The following is an 18,426-nucleotide window of genomic DNA, read 5'->3' as shown; positions in this document are numbered from 1 at the left end:
CCACCAGCCGACCGATAACTCGGCCCCCAAGCCCGACCAAGCACCGACCCATACCTCCTCCAACCCTGCAGTCTCCCAGCCCTTCCGGCTAACTCCCAGTTACCTCCTGGGCATGACGTGCTGTGGTATGGAATACCTCTTTGGTCAGTTTGGGTCAGGTGTCCTGTCTCTGCTTCCTCCTGGCTTCCCCTCCCCCTGGCAGAGCATGAGGCTCACAAAGTCCTTGGCCAAACCAAAACATCACTATCAGCTCTGTTCCCGAGCTGAAAGTCAAAACACTGCACTACACCAGCTACCAAGAAGGAGAAAAATGACTGCTACTGCTGAACCCAGGACATAAGCTTAGAAATATATCAGCATTTTAATACTGTTTGGGAAATGAAATTCACAGTTAGCAATATAGTATTTTTTTTTCCATATGAATATGCTATATAAAAATAGATGGCTGAAGTGTAAATAATGCATTTTAATTTTGTTTGGTTTATTTCAGGCATTACAATCAGATAGTCAAAATGAAGACCAAAAGCACAGAGAAAATAAACTGCAAAAAGAGAAACCTGTTTATGACATAGACACTCATAAACATGAACGCAAAGACAGAGGGAAGAGCAAGGAAAGAACAAGAGAGAGAGAGAGATTAAAATCTCGTGAAAGAGACAGGGATAAAATGAGAGAGAGAGAGAAGTGGAAAGAGTGCCAGGGGGAAGGAGACCAAGTGAGATACAAAGATAAACTTCAAGAGTCAAGTCTGGAGAAAAGATACAGTTTTCCAAAAGATAAAGATAGGGAAAGCAATAGGGAACAAGAAAAAAAGCATAAAAGACATGAGGTAAAGCAAATAGATACACAAAATAATCTGAAGTCATTTGAAGGAAGAGATAAAGAACATCACAGAAGAAGAGAAAGCAGGCATCGTTTGGGTAAGTTGCTTTGGGTTTCTTTTCTACTTTGAAGTATTCAATACTTAGATAGAAATACTCTGAAGCCATACCCCATCTGTACAGAGAGGATAAAGACAGGCAGGTGTGAGTACCTATTGAAATGTATCTCTTTGGGGAATCTTGTGGTAACGTAGAAGTAACCAACATTGGAGAGAGAATTTCAATAGGACATTAAGGGTTTATTAGAAAGCTTTTAGGTATAAGGAAAAGTATGTCACTGAAATACTATTTTCTCCAAACTAGAGTTAATTGTATACAGAGTTTGAGTATAATACAACTTTCTACTTAATTTATACATGTATTTTCTAGAGAAAGAGAAAACAAGTGAAGAGCAAGAAAGAAGACATACAGAAAAGAAGGTAAAGGAAAGGAATGGAATGAAGTGTTTCAGAATGGAAGAAGATAAAATTGTAAAATTGAAGAAACTGAATCAGACTCTAGTTCCTAAGAAATCAGATGCATAGATAGTAAAGCCCTCACAAGAAGTGTACAAAACACACAACAAAATATATCTGAGCCGTTCTATTTTAAGGACGTACTGAATTTTTTTTCTTTTTTTTTTTTTAATGTGCATAGCGAACAGTGCTTTATTTTCGTACAGCTTTTTCATAATTTCCTATCTGCAATTTATGCTTTTATTGCAAGGATATTGGCAAGTGTACATCCTATTTTATGTTAGACCACCAAGTAGACAAAGAAATAATTAATAATTTTTTGTGTGCAGAATACATAATTTGAAGAATTTCTGTGGCAAAGTACATGATGTCTCACAATAAATATCAGAATCTCAAGTGATAAAATAATTTGAAACTTGCCATAGTAGATTTAAAAAAAATAGTGGCTGGAAGATACCTGTGGCAGAAAGTGTAGATACTTACAAATCTGTCATTCTAGTGGTCAAAAATGAATAGATTTGTGAAGATAAAACAGTCTTGGAGATCTAACTCTTTGATGTTATTTTCTCTTTCCAGCATATTGATGCCAGAAAGAGTGTTGACAAATTTTTAGCCTACAAATTTGAAGAAGGTGAACGTGTATACAAGTTACAGAAAGATCAAGAGTTGGATAAGGAGCGAGAAAGAAGACACAGAGAAAAAAAAGAACATTCTGTTAGGACAGGAAAAGAGAGGCTTTCAAAAGAGAGAAGTCATAAACATTATGGAATAGAAGAGAAAGAAAAACATAAATCAAAGAGATCTAAAGACAGATCTTCCCATGGAGACAGAGAAAGGCAACCAGCAGAAGCTAGTGAGAGAGTAAAAAGTAGAGAAAATGAAAGAAAGAATCTTGGGGTTAGTATTGTTAAGACTTTAAAACATTATAGCTTACTTTAATTGTTGATATATTATCATTGACAAGTTGAATAATATAGTCAACATTTTCTGAAATTTGAAGGTAGAGTGGTAAATTAAAATACTACATCTGCCTTTAAGTATCCTAATCGTTAGCCGATTCCTTCTATGAAATTTTAACTAGAAACTTCCTATATATTAGAAACATCTTTTATTCATAAAATTCTTTATTACTATGACTTTGGAATTTTTACTAACACTTTGAGGTGAAGAGATTAGGCTGGAGGTCCATTAAATATATTGGATGCCTTTATAGGAAATCAGTATGATTTTAATAGAAGCTGTTTGATGCTATCTAGAAATGGAGCATGTTTATCTAACTCACAGGTAGGCACATGAGTATAGATACCTTCTATTTATGGGTTTTGCCTCTACTTCAGAAGCTATAGAGTATCTTTAATGTTTCTAGCACAGAGCATGGTGCTATATCTTGCTGACTTAATCAGCCTTTGACATTTTTTGACTGTTTTTTATAATACAAGTACTCATTGTGCAAGAATGAGAGAAGTATACAGTAATCTGTAATCAGGTAAGTTTTATGGAACATAGAAACATTCATACAATTTAGGATAGTTTCTCTGCTGCCTAAAGAGTGAAGATGTACAAGCTTCTTGAAGAAAAGTTCAAAAATATATTTTCTAGTAAAAATACTGGGCATCTTCAGTGTATGTGCCCACCAGAAGTGATTCCTATAACTGACATTCTGCAGCAGAATTCAGAAGTCTATCGAGCTTGCTCAAGGCTTGACTTCCTTGGAAATCTGCTCAAGTAGCTGTCTGTTATAGAATATGACTGATACTGATGCTTCTGTCTCAGAGTTATGTTTCTCTTTTCCTGATGCTCGTGGACAGAAAAAACCATCTTTAACAACCTGTTGAATACGTTTCCAAACTTGGGAAAACCCCCATAATACAGAATGTAAGAGTGAGGTCCCTATACTGGGGCTTAAAAGTGCCTGTGACTGTTCTTCATCCCTGATGTGAATTGTTGCAGTCTATACTGTTAAAATCTCATTCTTTGAGACAGGCTGGCCACAGCCTACTGAGGTCAGCCCCTGGTCCCTATTAGTTTTTCTAGTCACGTGTAGGGGTTATTTGGGAAAGTGCTCTGGGCTCACATTTGAGCAGTATACACTGAGCCCAAAGCATTTTTTAACCATTGTTACTAATACACTAATGTGAAAGTATCCTACAAAAGTTGGAATTTACTCTGGTACAGCCTTATAAAGTTTTGTTAAGCATAGAAGACTCAAGGTCCCTTCTTGTTTCTTTCCTGAAATACACTGCAGAAGAGGATGCAGCCAAACTTGAATCCCAGGTATTTCAAGTTTTCAGAAGCAGCTCATATTCTTTATATAGCATCTCTTTTTATGGGTGTTTATTTTCTTTGCTTACCATATCTCTAAGGAGGTGATCATTCTGACTTTAGTTCAAACACAGAATGGCTTACAGGCAATGACTGATTAAAAAAAATACTATGTCATTGAAATAATTCATTATTAACCTTTCTTACTGTTTAATATCACTACTGCTAATAGAAGTTCATAGACTTATTTTCTCCCATCATTTCTGACATGTGACTATTGTGACTTTTTTTTTATAGAATAGTGAATACAAAAAAGAGGAGAGGATTCAAGAAGAAAAGAGCCATCAGCATGTAAGGTAAATTCAGAGATTAAAAATAAAAATGTACTGTGTGGTATCCACCAAGATTCAGTCGCTACCAAAACAATAAGCATGAATTCTTGATCTCAAATATCTAGGGTAAATAGAATTTTTTTTCATAGGCCTTTTGCCCAGCACAGTGGTAATTAGAAAGAAAAAAATCTGTGGTTTGTAAAAGTGTATGTATTTATATGATGATTTTGTTTGGGGGTTTCTTTTCCCCCCCCAGTCCAGGATAACAAGAGATATTTTCTAATACTTGCAAACTGCATATGTGTTAATCTGGATATTTAATGTGGGAGACAGAAATGCTGTATTATATCACCCAGAGATTCACTGTGCAGTCATGTGGACACGTAGAAGGCTCATGATAAACTATGTAGTACTCTCTTTTTTATTAGAATTTGTATTATCTCTACACAAAGTTACTACTTTGTAACTACAGAATAGTGATTACTAAACTGGATGTTATCTTAAACATTAATATGTAACAAGTTTACTGTTGTATGTGAAAGGGGTAGGCCAAGGTCATCCTTGGTAGGATCAGTAAAATGTCAGGATTATATTTCTAAGTACATTCTATTCTTAAAGTCCAATACTCTACTTATAAAATAATCAAATAGACTGTTAAGGAGCAGAGCTGGTTGTTGATTTTTCTCCTGCTCCCTCATTGCATTGTCCTCATAAATAAAACCCCTGAATGAAAGACAGTGTTTGAATGTCAGTCAGTGATTTGTGGCTTCAGATCACATGACACCAATCTGATCTTCATCTCCAGTTTTCTGCAGATATCAATATAGCTAATATATGTATGGGTTTAATAGTTTTTTTTCCTCCTTTTCTTCTGTTTTGATGCGATTACAGGCATTAAATTTGGACAAGGTTTTGTGAAATTCTGAGCTGATTAATCACTTGGCTGTTTCAATATAATTTTGTATCATAAATAGGGATCTATAAAAGTATTTGTAGAATTCTTTCAGTTTATTGGAAGTTTCCAACTTTTTTTCTTTTCAGGAAAAGAGACTTACTTTTTATAAAGCAAACAATCCCCCCCCCCCCCCCAACCAAAACCAACACAAAACTGGTGCTTTCTTCAGAGTTAACTAATAAAATTGATTTTCTCTTTTTCAACAGGTCTGTGGAAGATAAAGGAAAACTCATTGAAAATGAGGAAGGTGACACAGGACAAGAGGTGAAATAGTTTGATTTTGGAACTTTGCATGTTGTGTTTTTCCTAGGATTAATAGCAATAACAATATGAATTTCAATATAAAGGTATTCAAAGATCAGGTTTATATATATTGGTCTTTAGGTATCTCCTAACCTCTCTTTCTGGATGCAGCATTAGAAAATTGATTAATTCTGTATAAATTGCAGGTAGCCATCTATTCAACTGCATATCTATGTATCTATCTATGTAGCTATTTCTATGTATAGTATCTTCTATGCACGAAAAAATAATTTTCAGTAAATGGGAAGAGTTTAGACATATAATACATCTACACATATCTGAAGTATATAATTTCTTTCTATAAACAGCTAACAGGCAAATAATATCTAGTGCAAGCCAAGTAAAATGTGGTTAGCAACGTAATTCATACATATCTCTTAAAATAGTTGCTGTAAGAAAGGGAAGAGTATTTTTATATATATGCTTTTCACATATATATATTTTAATATATATATGTTTAAAAGGACAGGTGCAGACATAACCAAGTTTTCAGCAAGTCTGAAGTGTAAGCTGAATGGACTTGGGTTTATTTGGTCCAGTCTGTGCAGAAACAGCCTGACTTTACTATAAAAGGTTTTAAAATATTTTGTCATATTTTTAAATGTTTGTATCCATCCTCCAGAATCCAAATTCTGTTTTGGAATGTTGTAGGATTATGGTTCCAATTTAGGAAAATGTAGTAGTATCTAATGAAGACATCCCTTTCCATAGTCTCATGTTATGGGCAGCCATGTATCTGTTGTATCTTTCAGTCATATATTTTTCAAAACTATACTATTAAAACCTGGTTGGTTTCATGCCAGAAGTACTTATCTATCTTTTCTTCTAATTTTCAATCAATTTACATTATTTTGGCTTTAGCTTAAGTACTTTTGTAGGGTTTTCTTCCCCTAATGAGCTTATAGAAAGCACATTTGTCTCCTCACTGACTTAATTTTGCTGACCTATGCAAGCCATGCTGTACAATATTGAAATTATAGGCAGCACAGCAATTCTTAAGTCTTTCCCAGCAAAAATATTGTTGGAAAAACAACTGGTCTTCCCAGGCTAAGGTTGAGTTCTATCTTGTCTTCCTATTGTAATTTTAAGTCAGTATTTATAACTTCTTAATACACTTTTATTTATATTTCTAAACAGAATTTGTTATATGTTTGCTTGAAAATGTAGAAATATTTTGGAAGAACAACTATTTACCTATCTTTATGCTACGATTTGGCAGATAAACCTTTATTTTTTTCTAAGATTATTTGTTTAATTTTTCTTATTTAGGCAATTAAAGATACACACATCTATAATTCAGATGCGGGATTTGATAATTTTTCAGCAAATTATGAAGATGATTTTGAAGTAAGTAAAAGCATACAATTGTCTTCTTGAAGTAATCCTAAAATATCAAACTTTATTCACAGAAAGAAAAATTACAGAATGATACATGTTTTTTACTTACGCATTTTTTGGTGACAGTAAATAATAGGTAACTAAAATGTTACGTAGAAACTGCTATATATTTATTTAGATTTCATCAGAAACAACTTCTTTTGAGTTGAAGTCTTCACAAAAGAAAAAGAAAAAGGGATCTATTTCAGGTACTGAAGAACAACACTATGGGAATGTCTTCTGTTTTTAAAATTACTGCTCAATCAAGACATGCCATTTTCTTCCTGTGAGTTATTTTAAAATGCCTTTCAGTTGGAGGATTTATTGCCATTTGTATGAGAATTTTACTTTTATTTTGACAGCATTTTACAATTTCTAAAATAGATTGTGAAAAATACATCTATAATCCATGTTTATTAGTTATTGAAAGTCCTGTTACTTTTAAAGGATTATGAAGAGGATTTTGATGATGATGAAGGCAAAAGTGAAGAAAGAGGTGAAGAAGAAAATCTAAGAGAGATTCGGTTTTCTAGAACATCAGAAATTGAAGAAATTCAAAGAGCAATTAATGCAGAAAACGATAGAATTTGTACTTCACTGGCAAAGGAAATTGAAAATGAAAAAAAGGAATCAGTCGTGGGTATGTGATTAGACACCAGTCTATTTTTATTAAATGTATGAGTAACACATATAATATAAGAGTAAACAGGACACTTTTTCTAGAAGTCTGCCTGAAGGCAGAAATCTGGTCCTCTAGATGAGTCACTTAGGTTTATGGGTAAGTACTGTAACTTTCACATTGCTAAAGAATGATTCAGAGGCATTACTAATCATTTAAAATGTGAAGTATAAAAATTTACAGACTGACATTTAGTAGGTCTTAATTTAGGTAACGGGAGGATATGAGAGTCTGGGTTTTGAAAACTGGAGGAGTGCTAGAACAGTTTGGGGCTTCCTGTGATATTAATTTGCCTTTCTCTCTTAAGCAAAGTTGAAGCCGCTTCTCTGGGTGGGAGGGTGAGAAAAATACAGATATTACTTAAATATATATTTCTATATCAGTTTTAAAATGCAGGGTGTTTTTCATGAAATGCAACTATGGAATTGTTGTCTTGTATTCAGTTGGTCTCATTCCTGTGAGTTCCAGATCTACTTATTTAACAAATACAGTTGTGGTTCTGCTTTTCGCTCTCCACTCATGTGAATGGCAGTAGAGAATTATTATTCAAAAGAATCTAAAACAACTTCTTACTCTAGCTTGTATGAAGTTTGTACAGTCACAGAAGGATAGCATGGAGTTTCTTTAAGTCTTTACAGTATCCACAGATTTTTGGTTAAGTGTTCGTTGCAAGTCAGAACTAGTATACTGTCATATGAATTTCTTTTGCAGAAGATTTATGCAATTATTACTGTTTTTCTAATAAACAGAGTGGAATCAATAAAATAATTCCGTTAACGGTATAGATCTAATAAACAGGATGGAATTCTAATATAGAGTTAGATTTTTAAATTCTGAATTGTAACAGTGCTTCATCGTAAATTACACAGCACTCTCTTTTTGATAAGTTTTGATCCTCTATGGTTAAAAAGGCTGTTGATCATGCTGGTAATGATTTTTAGAAGTTTAAAAGCATTTTACAAGTATTATTTAAAAAGGCAGTCTTCCCCTGAGGCAGTGAAACACCATTGGTCCTGACTGGAAGTTGGATATTAAAGTAAATTAGCTTCCAGGTGATAGCCAGGAAAGGGAGAAAAATCAATGTGACATCAGATACTATAGTTGTTACATTAACCATGGCTTTTAAAGCACCAGTTTTCAATGTTTTGCTTATTCATGCAAGGGTATCAGTTAAGCTTGTGTTGATGACGTTCTCCGCTAGCTGTAATGATGAATTCTGATTTAGAGATGTAGCATGCATATGGTGTAGTCTGTATGAATTCGTTATGATTTTTAGAATTGGTCATAGAGCATTCTACTGCACACAGGGGAAGAAGAGGACTCCTAATGGCAGGAGAAAGAAAGAGGCACTTTCTGCAGCATACTCTTCTAAAATAAAAATTACAGTGGTCAGTAATTTTTCATTGATTGGTAAAGGACCATAATAAAGGAAAAATGCTGTCCCATTGCTGAAGAAGCCTATTGTACTAATAACTGCTAGAGCAAGTTGTGTAATGTGCAAACTAATAACTTTTAGTAGCTGTGTCATAATAAATCTGTTGCTTTTTAAATTTACTGCTTTATATTTCAGTGCACTGTGAAGTGTGAATTATAACACTAACAATGCTTTAAAATATCACAGAAAGGCAGTACCCTTCTGTCAGAAACTCTTTCTGTGGATTATTCATGGATTTTCAAATGGCAAACCAACGACAAAGTAGCCGAAGTATGGCTAATAAGCAGAAGTAAGTGTATTTTAAATTATCCACACAAAATTTCAACTCGCTATGAGAGATGTAATTTTTTTTCATTGTATTTGAAATATGTGAAGGTTATAAAATTGAGGATTTTAGAGACAAATACTATTCTTTAAGCTAACAGTAATTAGCTCTTGAGTAAATACAATTTATGGACTTTGCTACATGTCATTTAATAGCAGAAATTTACCTATATAGCTGTTTTTCTGAACCATTTTAGTATAGAATGAGCTGCCAGGATTGTCATTTCTTTGTATGATTCTTCAGTCAATTAAATACTGACTTAGAGTACCAAAGAACAAGCCTTTTAGCTGCTCTCAGGGCTCTGCAGAACTGTAATTTCTTGAAATAATCAAGTCTCTATATGGCACATATTGTTCCCAAAATAGCATGTTCCTTTTCAGGGATAATACCACTTAGTGTAAAAACATGTTATTACTGATCTAAAGTTGATATAGATTTGAGACATCTACAGCAGCTCTGTCTTTTTAAAGAAAAAAAATTGATGCCTCTTTCTTGCAGAACTTGCCAGGAGCTCCAGATTTATCTGAAGCACTGTATATAACTCCAGTTTTTTATTACATCAACTGGACACATAAACCAAGAATATTAAATTTTATTGACAGTGCCAGATTCCAGTGTGTTACGGCTACACATCAGTGGCTAATGTTCACATAAGGAGATTTTATTGTCTGGGCTGTCTAATTCACCTTCCCTAAATTTATATGCCCAATATGCTCATTGTCTAGGCTTCCTCTCTAGACAGTGGAGACAGATTAGGAAATTCAGGAAGGCAAATTACCTTCTGATGCTTGTCAGCCTCTGCTGGTTATGTACTATGACTGGTATGACTATGTATACATGATATGGCTTTGTGTACATGCTAACAAATTATATAATCTGTGAAGAGAACTAACATTTCTGTGGAAAGAGAAAGGGTTTATGGGTTTTAATGCTGAGATAATACATTGCTACCAGAAAGTAGACTGAAAGCATTCTATAAATGAGCTGTGGCACTTTGGAGTTGCAAGTATTAATATGAGTCCTGTTAGTTTATTTTAAGGATTTTTCTGCATGTATCATTAACATTTGTAACTAGGAAACAAGTTTCATACTTTTGAATTGCATCTCAGCAATCTGTGCCCCCAGTTTTTGTGAAAAGGTGATGCATTAGGAAGTGGAAGTAGAAGTAAAAATAAAACATGGATGAGAAATGCAATAGATGTCACCAAATAACAGAAATGACATGTGAAAATTGTTCTTATACATAAAGAAAAATCCAGCCTAAAATATTGGAGGAGAAATTCCAGCTCATATTGCTCCAGTCCTTTCCTTTTTCAAAAACTACTTTACTGAGAAGAAACTGCAGCTAGATTATGTATCTTCAAGATTGTTTAGATACTGAATTGCTACAGACCCATAATTGTATCTGCTTTGTATTTGTATTAAGTATATTTAAAAAAAAAAACTGCAAGAGCGAAAGGAAGACTACAAAAATTTTCTTGTTGTCAAGGAATCTGTAGTATAGCAAGAGCATGGAATTAACTTGTAAACGGACATCTGTATGCAATTCAAGCAGTTAACTCTTAAAATAACAGTTTTATGACATTAAAGTAGATAGTTATGTGAATTGCGACAAAGATTGACTCTTTTCATTATCCACACAACCATACAAGTGGAGTGGTGGGAATCTCTTTGTAGTGGGTGATAATAGGAAATATCAATAAATGTTTTAATATCACATATATTAAGATAGAATATATGCAGGTAGACTTGTTTTCCAATTAAGAATCAAAATACAGTTTTATTTGTGACCAGAGAAGGAAAAATTAAGAATCGAGGTAGGCAGAATGTAAAGGGCTTGAAGGAAGCTGGATAAGGCAGTTGAGTTAGTTTTTATCATTCAATCAAGGAAATTTAGGAAGATGGAAAAATTTGTCATTTCATAGGACAAAGAGATTTCAGATATCTTAAATACTACTAATGTTATCAACCCCCCAAAATATAATAAAAAATACACAGTCTACCTCAATGTTGAGTACTCGTTTTCATACGTTTTAGATCAAGTCCAATAGTTCAGGAACAGATGGGTTTTGTAGGCCTACTTTTTGGGGAAGAGGTCAGTATTTCTGCCCACAGGTTATGAATCAGTAATAGAGTTATTTAATATATATATTCTAAACACATTTTAGGGTTGCTGCTGCTATTGTTATTTGTTTCCCTTCTGATGTGAAGAGGTACAAATTCACGCAGTCTGTTACCAGTGGAGGTCGTCCAAAATACATTTGCATAAGTCTAGCAAAACCAGGACATTATAGACAGTCTTTGTAAAGCATGTAGACCTGTAGGGTGTGTAAGCTAATAAAATGAGTATAGGAGAATTACCCACCATCCTAACAATAGGAAGAAGGAGACATTCATCTGTTACCTCTCAGAGAAAACAGCTTTTGAATACTTAGGCAAGATGACTGTGCTATGCTTTGGCAGTTTGTGTTTAATAATAAACCACTTAAGTTTGCTATTTGCGATCAGTATTGCATTTTCAAACATTATAATTATCTCAATGTAACATTAAATAAGAATTCATAACAATGTTAAATGTACTTCTGTTGGTATATTTTTATCTGCCAATAAATTTTGGTACAGCTTCAGTTTGTATAGAGAGGTGAATTGTTAGATCTCTGGTGTTGTACAAAATCAGGTGGTTTTTCTTTTGGAATACCAAATACTTGATCTTAATCATTTTTGTGTTTCTCTTTTGTAATTCATTCTAAAGAAAACGGAGTTCAGAACTTCTCCCACTAATCGATCTGGACTTCTCAGTGAGTTATTCTTTACTGGATTTGCCTCCTGTAAATGAGTACGACATGTATATCAGGAATTTTGGTAAAATGAACACCAAGCAGGTGGGTAACAAATATGTAGTAATATTTAAATCCTGAAAGTGCTGATTCTTGTTCTGGAAAATAATTTTCCTTATGAAAGAAAGTTACTAATAGGACAGCAAAGTCATAAATCGATGAATTTTTTTTTTTTTTTTTCATCGCTAAGCCTTAATTATCATAAAGCAATTACATAAAAACTTTTGGCCATTTTCTTTTTGAGTTAGAAGGTGACTCTCTTGTGTTTCTTCCCCATTTTCTAAAGGACTTTTTGTATGTCTGTGGCTCATTACCCCAAGTATGCTGGGTTTAGTGTTTATGCATCATTGAAGACATTCTGAATTTTTTGAGTAGGTCTAGCACTGTTGTGGGAAATGTGGTAAAATTGTCACTATTCTGTGCATGCAAATGTGTCAGTATGTTTAGGATTGAATTTAGAAACAGAAGAGGTTGAGCACATCCATTTTAAAAGTACTTTACGTTCTATTCAGTTATGTGCTGTCATTCTTATCTGTGTCAACCATATATTGATCACTTTATATCTCTGCTTAAGGCATATGTTCAGTGTAATGAGGACAATCTTGAGAGAGACATCCAGACTGAGGAAGTTGAGACATTGGAGAAATGGACACAACATCCAGGAGAAAGTGCCCTTGTATCTGGAGGTGAAGTACATTTTAATCTTACAAATTTATGAATGTATGCATGTAAACTTTCTCTTTTGTACCCATTAATTGTCAAAATTTATGTGCATTGATAGGAAACTGCTGTAGGCATTTTTAATCCCCTTGTGGAGGGGGTGGAGGGTGAGTGGCAGAAACAGTTTCTTCCTTCTGATTGGTTTTTGTGTTGGCACGAGATATGATTCCCCAGCAGATCTTGTTCTTCAGTATTGTTATTTCTGCTGAAGAGAAGTTGATTCATTACGCTCTCCTCTTGCTTGAAAATGACATTGTTCTTATGTTTTCCTTAAGTGATTTCCTTTTGAAGCTTTTGGGTTTTGTTTTTTCTTAGGTCCCATAAGCAGCCAGGTTATGTCAGTGAATGGGACTCTGACACCAAAAATTAATTCACAAAGATTAGCAAATTTCCTCCGGTCTGCTTGCCAGGTACACTTATGTATTTAATATCCCTTATGAGTTGTGTGCATAAGTATATAGTGTGATAGATCACTTACAGTACTCATTCTGACTAATTTAAATAAATTACATAAATAATACTCCTTATCAGGGAGATTTATCTCTCTGCAAAGAAATTGAACCAGAGCCGTACAACTTTTATTCTGTAAGCTGTATTTGTGAAGGTATGAAATCATCAAGAGAATTGATAAAGGTTTATTAAATTAATCCACATAATTTAGAAAGCTACAAATAGCAAAGCTGAAAGATAAGACGACCCTTTTATTTCTATAAATGTAATTATGTTTGAAAGGTGATTGCTGTTTTGCTAGAGGAAGATCAAGTTGCAACACAACCCAGGTGGAAACTAAGATCTCGACAAACCAGTCTGTCTATTAGTGATAGCTGTTTCCAGTTAAATACTAACCAGCCATTCCTCCATGGTAAGGGAACTTTATTCTACACCTTCTAGTTTACAGTGTGAACTCTTCTTACTTATGCAAAGTACCATGGTGTTTGTCATGACTGAAGTGCAAACAGCACAGGATACATAAATGATGTGAAGTCCACTTTTAATTGCGCTAATCTTGCTGTAGCTCTGTGCAGATTCGTGTCACGTAGGGAACATCAGAGCACCCCAGCTGCTGTGAAACCAGAAATACAGCCAGCAGTTAGCATGATACAGGGGTGCCCTGGAGGTAATTCTTGCCCCTGTTGTTGAAGAGCCACCCAAGGGGTATAATTCGTTTAGTCTCTTTATGCTGACAGCAAGGCCAAAGCTGCAAATAAAGCCAGGTTATTGGAGAGGGAGAATATGGCCTGATCTTTTTGAACTGCAGTTATTTCTTCCCCCTATAAACAGTAGAATTTTATATAAAACTTAAAATGAAAAATGGAGCATCTGTAATTATGTTAGGAGGACCTATTATAACACAAACACATGTATTTTAACATGAGCACATAAGATGAACCAGAAAAAGCCTGGCCTGTGCTGTTTCCTGTTTCAAGACATAGCTTTATTTTGAGTATATATACTGACGTCAGATCAGACTTTCTGACTCTCTTCCTTTTTTTCTTTCTACTTACTTCTAATTTTTTGGATTCCCTCTCTCGTCCCTCCTTTTTCTTGTATAGTGTCTAAAGCAACCCACTGTTAATAGAAATAGTCTTCATAATTACATCTTTTCTTCTTTAGTTGTTGCTATAGCAGCTAAATGTTTGTTTTTTATCTGCAGTGAGTTTATTTATTGCTTTTCTTCCCTGACTTTTTTTTTTTGATTGTTTAGACCGAAATATATCCTGTCTGTATGTGTCTCAAGTTTGGAGGCAGACACTACTTTCTGTTCATGGTTTACCTAAAAAGCCAGGTGTTGGTTTACTGAAAAGAAAGAGCATTATGTGTGTTTGGAACATCTGGCAGCCCTCCAGTCCTCAGAAAGTTTTAATATGTGACTCAGAGGTATGTTTTAATAACATTGTATGTTTGCCCATAGAATAAAAGACTTTATTATGTATTTATGTTTGTATCAGGTATGTAGTTTGGTTTTTTGTTTTCTTGTTTTGCTGATGGATGTACCAATTTTTGAGAAACATTTGAGCTTAGTGAGGACAACACTATTCTGAATCCTTTTTGTGCTCCAGTGCAAGAATGTAGTGATGGTCATGGTATTTTTTTGTTTGATTGGTTGGTTGGTTTTGGTGTGGGGTATTTTTTTTGTTTGTGTTTGTTTGGTTTTTGTTTTTTTCTTAATTGTGACTCGATTTCATGGTTAAAGAGTGAACAGAAGTAAAACACTGGTTTAGATTTTGTCAGAACTTCTCTCTACCCATCACTATCATAAAGCTGAATCACAGTTTTCAGCTTCGTGGCAGTAGATACAGATTACACAACAATTGCCTTTGAAAGGAACGCCTACTGAAAGTCTTGTATCCTTCTCTTCTAAATAAGTTGTCCTTCTGCTGTAAATGCATGTAACCTGTCTTTTCTGGATTTGCATGCCTAGGAAGAACAAACATTTTGGGCTTATCAAGTCATTGGCCTTTATCATACTATCAACCGTGAGTGTGTTTTCTGCTTAACAGGTGATATGTTGCTGCTTTAGTCCCAGTAAAACAACGTTAGTTTTTGCTGGAACAGTAGATGGTTCACTGTTGGTGTGGGATCTCCATGAAGACTCAAGAATGCATCCTCATATCATGATCAGTGAAACTGACTGGACATTTAGAGTTCCAACGTTTTCCACTGGTTAGTATCTATGCATTCTGATCAGTCATTTTGTGGGCAGTGAAACAATTCCACTGCTAACTGCTAAGAACACTCTTTCTTAGTAACCTAGTTCAGCCAGTTCAGAAATTATATTTAGTGTAGTAAAAATTGCCAATCAGTAATTACTTTAAAGAAATGTAATCTAGCTCAATATGCATCATGCAGTAAGAACAGATGTGGACCAGATATAGAACCTGAGGACCATTGTAATATTAAAATGAACTAATCAGCTACTACCTCGTCTAAAATCATTAGCTTAGTCAATTTTCATGATATTGCCCTTAATATAACCTACATTTCTTTGTATACATAAAACCACACAATTAAGATGTATTTAAAAAAAATCAAATGTAAGGTTTTTTTAATGTCACTTAAAGGTTGCAGTTTGCAGTTGTGCAAATTGTCACCTAATCCTTGATGTTTCTGTAAGGTTGCATGCAAGGCAAGTATCCAAGTGTACACTGCAAGTGTAAACTTGCAGTCAATAAGTTTGCAGGTGACACCCGGTTGGGTGGTATTGTTGGAGGGTAGGAAGGCTCTGCAGTGGGATCTGGACAGGGTCGCTCTCAACAGCTACCTAAAAGGAGGTTGTAGCAAGGTGGGTGTTGGTCTTTTCTCCAAAGTAATAAATGATTAGGGCAAAAGGAAGTGGCCTCAAGGTGCACCAGGGGAGGTTTAGATTGGATATTAGGAAAAATACCAATTATTTAAAGTATGAGTAGCATGTTGGAGCAAAACCTGGACATGCAGTTTTCTGCCATCCATCTTGTCACATGAACATAATCTCTAGCATTGGGGCCAGTTGGCAGCTATAGTGCGCTCTTTCCACATTCTTAATGGCAGAGAAGCACAGCAACAAAAAGTAATGTGGAATTAATTTGTTGCATTGTTTAGATATGACCCAAGTTAGTGTTGTGTACATATTGGGAAGCCAGAAGAAAGTTTACTTTTCAAAAGCTCTTGTGGGTGACCTCCTTTCATACTTTGACATTTTCTTGTCATTGCATTTCTCTTTTTCTACACTCTGATCATTGGATTTGTGATCAAAAATAGCAAAGACTTTTGTAAATTTTCTTATAATTCATGGGCAATGAATTCAAAAGCTACAGAAGTTTATTTAGGGCATATAACTGACGTACTGGAAGATGCAACCTGAAGTACTTCACTGTGAATTTTAGTTGGTGTATGAGATTCTTATAGTTTTATGAATCTGATGGAAATGAATGGATCTCTATGCCTATTACCAATGTTTGTCATTGCAATTAAATAGAGGAGCAAGTCATTAAGCTTACTGATGTTTTCATTGTGCATAGTTGTATATTGAGAGATTGAGAATGAGGTGTGCAGACCAGCATTTGTCTCAGTCTTAATTATAAATTGGTCCTGTTTTTCTTGGTGCTTTATTGTATCCTAGAGTGACAAATAAAGCATAGCCATATTTTTGAAAAGAATTTCATTACTGCAAAATAAGTCCTTTATGTATTTTTCCTTTGCTTGTGTGCAGGTGCTACCATTTAACTTGCACTGAGATATGATTATGTTTCTTTAAAAATCTACCACACACGTGCAGAAAATCCTGTTTTGTTCTCAAGTGTATCTAATTGCAGTAGCCCTGTAAAAGTAACCACTAGTTAGCTGTTTAGACTTTTAAATTTTTTAGCAGATGAAGGATGCTTGGTCTTGTGTTGCACAATGGGCAAGTAGTCAAATGTGTGTATACAGTTTCATGCAGTTGCATATAAAATCAAGCAGGTTTTAATGCTGTATACTTAGGAAGCTTTATGCTTTTAGTCTTAAATGGGATTAAGTTCAGTGCAAGTCTGGAGATCAAGAGTATCTGACAAAGGATGCACATTGAAATTGCTCCACATAATACATTTAAAAACGTTATTAAAGAGTAAATACATTCTTTCCTGTGGTAAGTTGTTTGATTCAGGGTAGTTACTTTCTCTTAAGAGTGAATTTTTTCTTCAATTTTATCTTTTCTGTAGTAAGAAGTGATTTATTTCTACCTCTGTTTATGGAGCTTGAAATTGGCATAATTCTTTTCATGTTTGAGGCTTTGTAAATGTAATTCTGAAGTTTATTATTTGCTGTTCTTTTATTGTAATCATTCTCTCATAAGCTGAAAAGTGATCAGGGTTTTGGTTTTGTTGGAAATAATACTGTGTTTAACTTTCATTATCCTTAATTACAGATGGCATTCTAAACTCGGTAAACCACACCTCTCCTATAATAGCAGTGGAACCTGTCTCAACCTCATTCTGCACTGATCAGAATTATGGACTCTCAAGCCTCTCTTACAAGGATGGTATGTAAGCTGGTTTTCAAAGCATCAATACATCCGAGTCTTTCTGCAGGTATCTAGTGAAACAAATATAGCCAAAATCCAGTTTATAATTCTATTTTGACTCTTCAGTTGTCTGTGGTACCAGTTGAATACAACATTCATGTTTATTTTCTGCTCTCATTTTTATGTAATGTTCATTCAGTGCAGCTTCACATCAGATGTGGGTACATGGTTGTTAGGATATCTGTTTTCAAGATAGTATTTTATTCTTTATTGATAAAACAAGTTATCAATCAAAAAACTGCCTTTAGAGAAGTCTTGGGGCTTTTGTAATGTCTGAAAAAACCCTATCTGTATCAGTGAAGTAACTTCTTATATCTGAAAGGACTAAAAAAGCCTTTTGCCTAATTTTTTTATGACCAACCTTTGAAAAGAAATTCTTATGCCCCTCAAATTCTCAGGCAATGTGCTAGAGGAGACATTATTACTTCCGTTGCTGATTTTTCACTTTGAAGTCTGTAGCATTCCAAAGAAATGTGCTGCATATTGCAGGTTTTGCAAGATTTCATCTATTGTGCTCTTAGGTTCTGTTCCAAAGTCCATGCAGAAACCTGACATTTTTAAAAATGCAGAGATCACCTGCCTTTCTGGTAGAACAAACTGAACATACTAGGATAGATAGGTACATGGAATATAATATTTCAGTTGGAAGGGACCTATAATGTTCATCTAGTACAGCTGCCTGACCATTTGAGGGCTGACCAAAACTTAAAGTGTGTTGTTAAGAGTTATAATCCAAATGTCTGTTAAACACTGATAAGCTTCGGGCATTGACCACCTCTCTAGGAAGCCTGTTCCAGTGTTTGACCATCCTCTCAGTAAAGAAAGTT

General features: G+C 34.6%; 1 protein-coding gene across 2 annotated transcripts in view; it reads left to right on the top strand.

Moving 5' to 3' along the window:
* DYNC2I1 (dynein 2 intermediate chain 1) overlaps positions 1-18,426 on the top strand; it is a 28,704-nt gene that overhangs the window by 3,948 nt on the left and 6,330 nt on the right. Inside the window, exons 3-17 of one of the 2 annotated variants that reach the window (XM_057416487.1) lie at positions 491-920; positions 1,251-1,300; positions 1,913-2,233; positions 3,896-3,954; positions 5,092-5,149; positions 6,458-6,535; positions 7,013-7,205; positions 8,866-8,968; positions 11,757-11,886; positions 12,416-12,527; positions 12,877-12,971; positions 13,294-13,423; positions 14,267-14,439; positions 15,063-15,225; positions 17,444-17,557. In XM_057416487.1, the coding sequence (XP_057272470.1) occupies positions 491-920; positions 1,251-1,300; positions 1,913-2,233; positions 3,896-3,954; positions 5,092-5,149; positions 6,458-6,535; positions 7,013-7,205; positions 8,866-8,968; positions 11,757-11,886; positions 12,416-12,527; positions 12,877-12,971; positions 13,294-13,423; positions 14,267-14,439; positions 15,063-15,225; positions 17,444-17,557 (2,209 nt within the window). Of the gene's footprint in view, positions 1-490; positions 921-1,250; positions 1,301-1,912; positions 2,234-3,895; positions 3,955-5,091; positions 5,150-6,457; positions 6,536-7,012; positions 7,206-8,865; positions 8,969-11,756; positions 11,887-12,415; positions 12,528-12,876; positions 12,972-13,293; positions 13,424-14,266; positions 14,440-15,062; positions 15,226-17,443; positions 17,558-18,426 lie in introns of those variants that run through there. The other variant, XM_057416486.1, reaches the window with a different exon arrangement.

This window comes from Pezoporus wallicus, unplaced genomic scaffold (assembly GCF_028554395.1).
Source record: "Pezoporus wallicus isolate ANWC-B61680 ecotype Strahan unplaced genomic scaffold, APGP_CSIRO_Pwel_v1 contig_3847, whole genome shotgun sequence".
Classification (NCBI taxonomy): domain Eukaryota; kingdom Metazoa; phylum Chordata; class Aves; order Psittaciformes; family Psittacidae; genus Pezoporus; species Pezoporus wallicus.
This window is presented reverse-complemented; position numbering and strand designations above follow the sequence as displayed.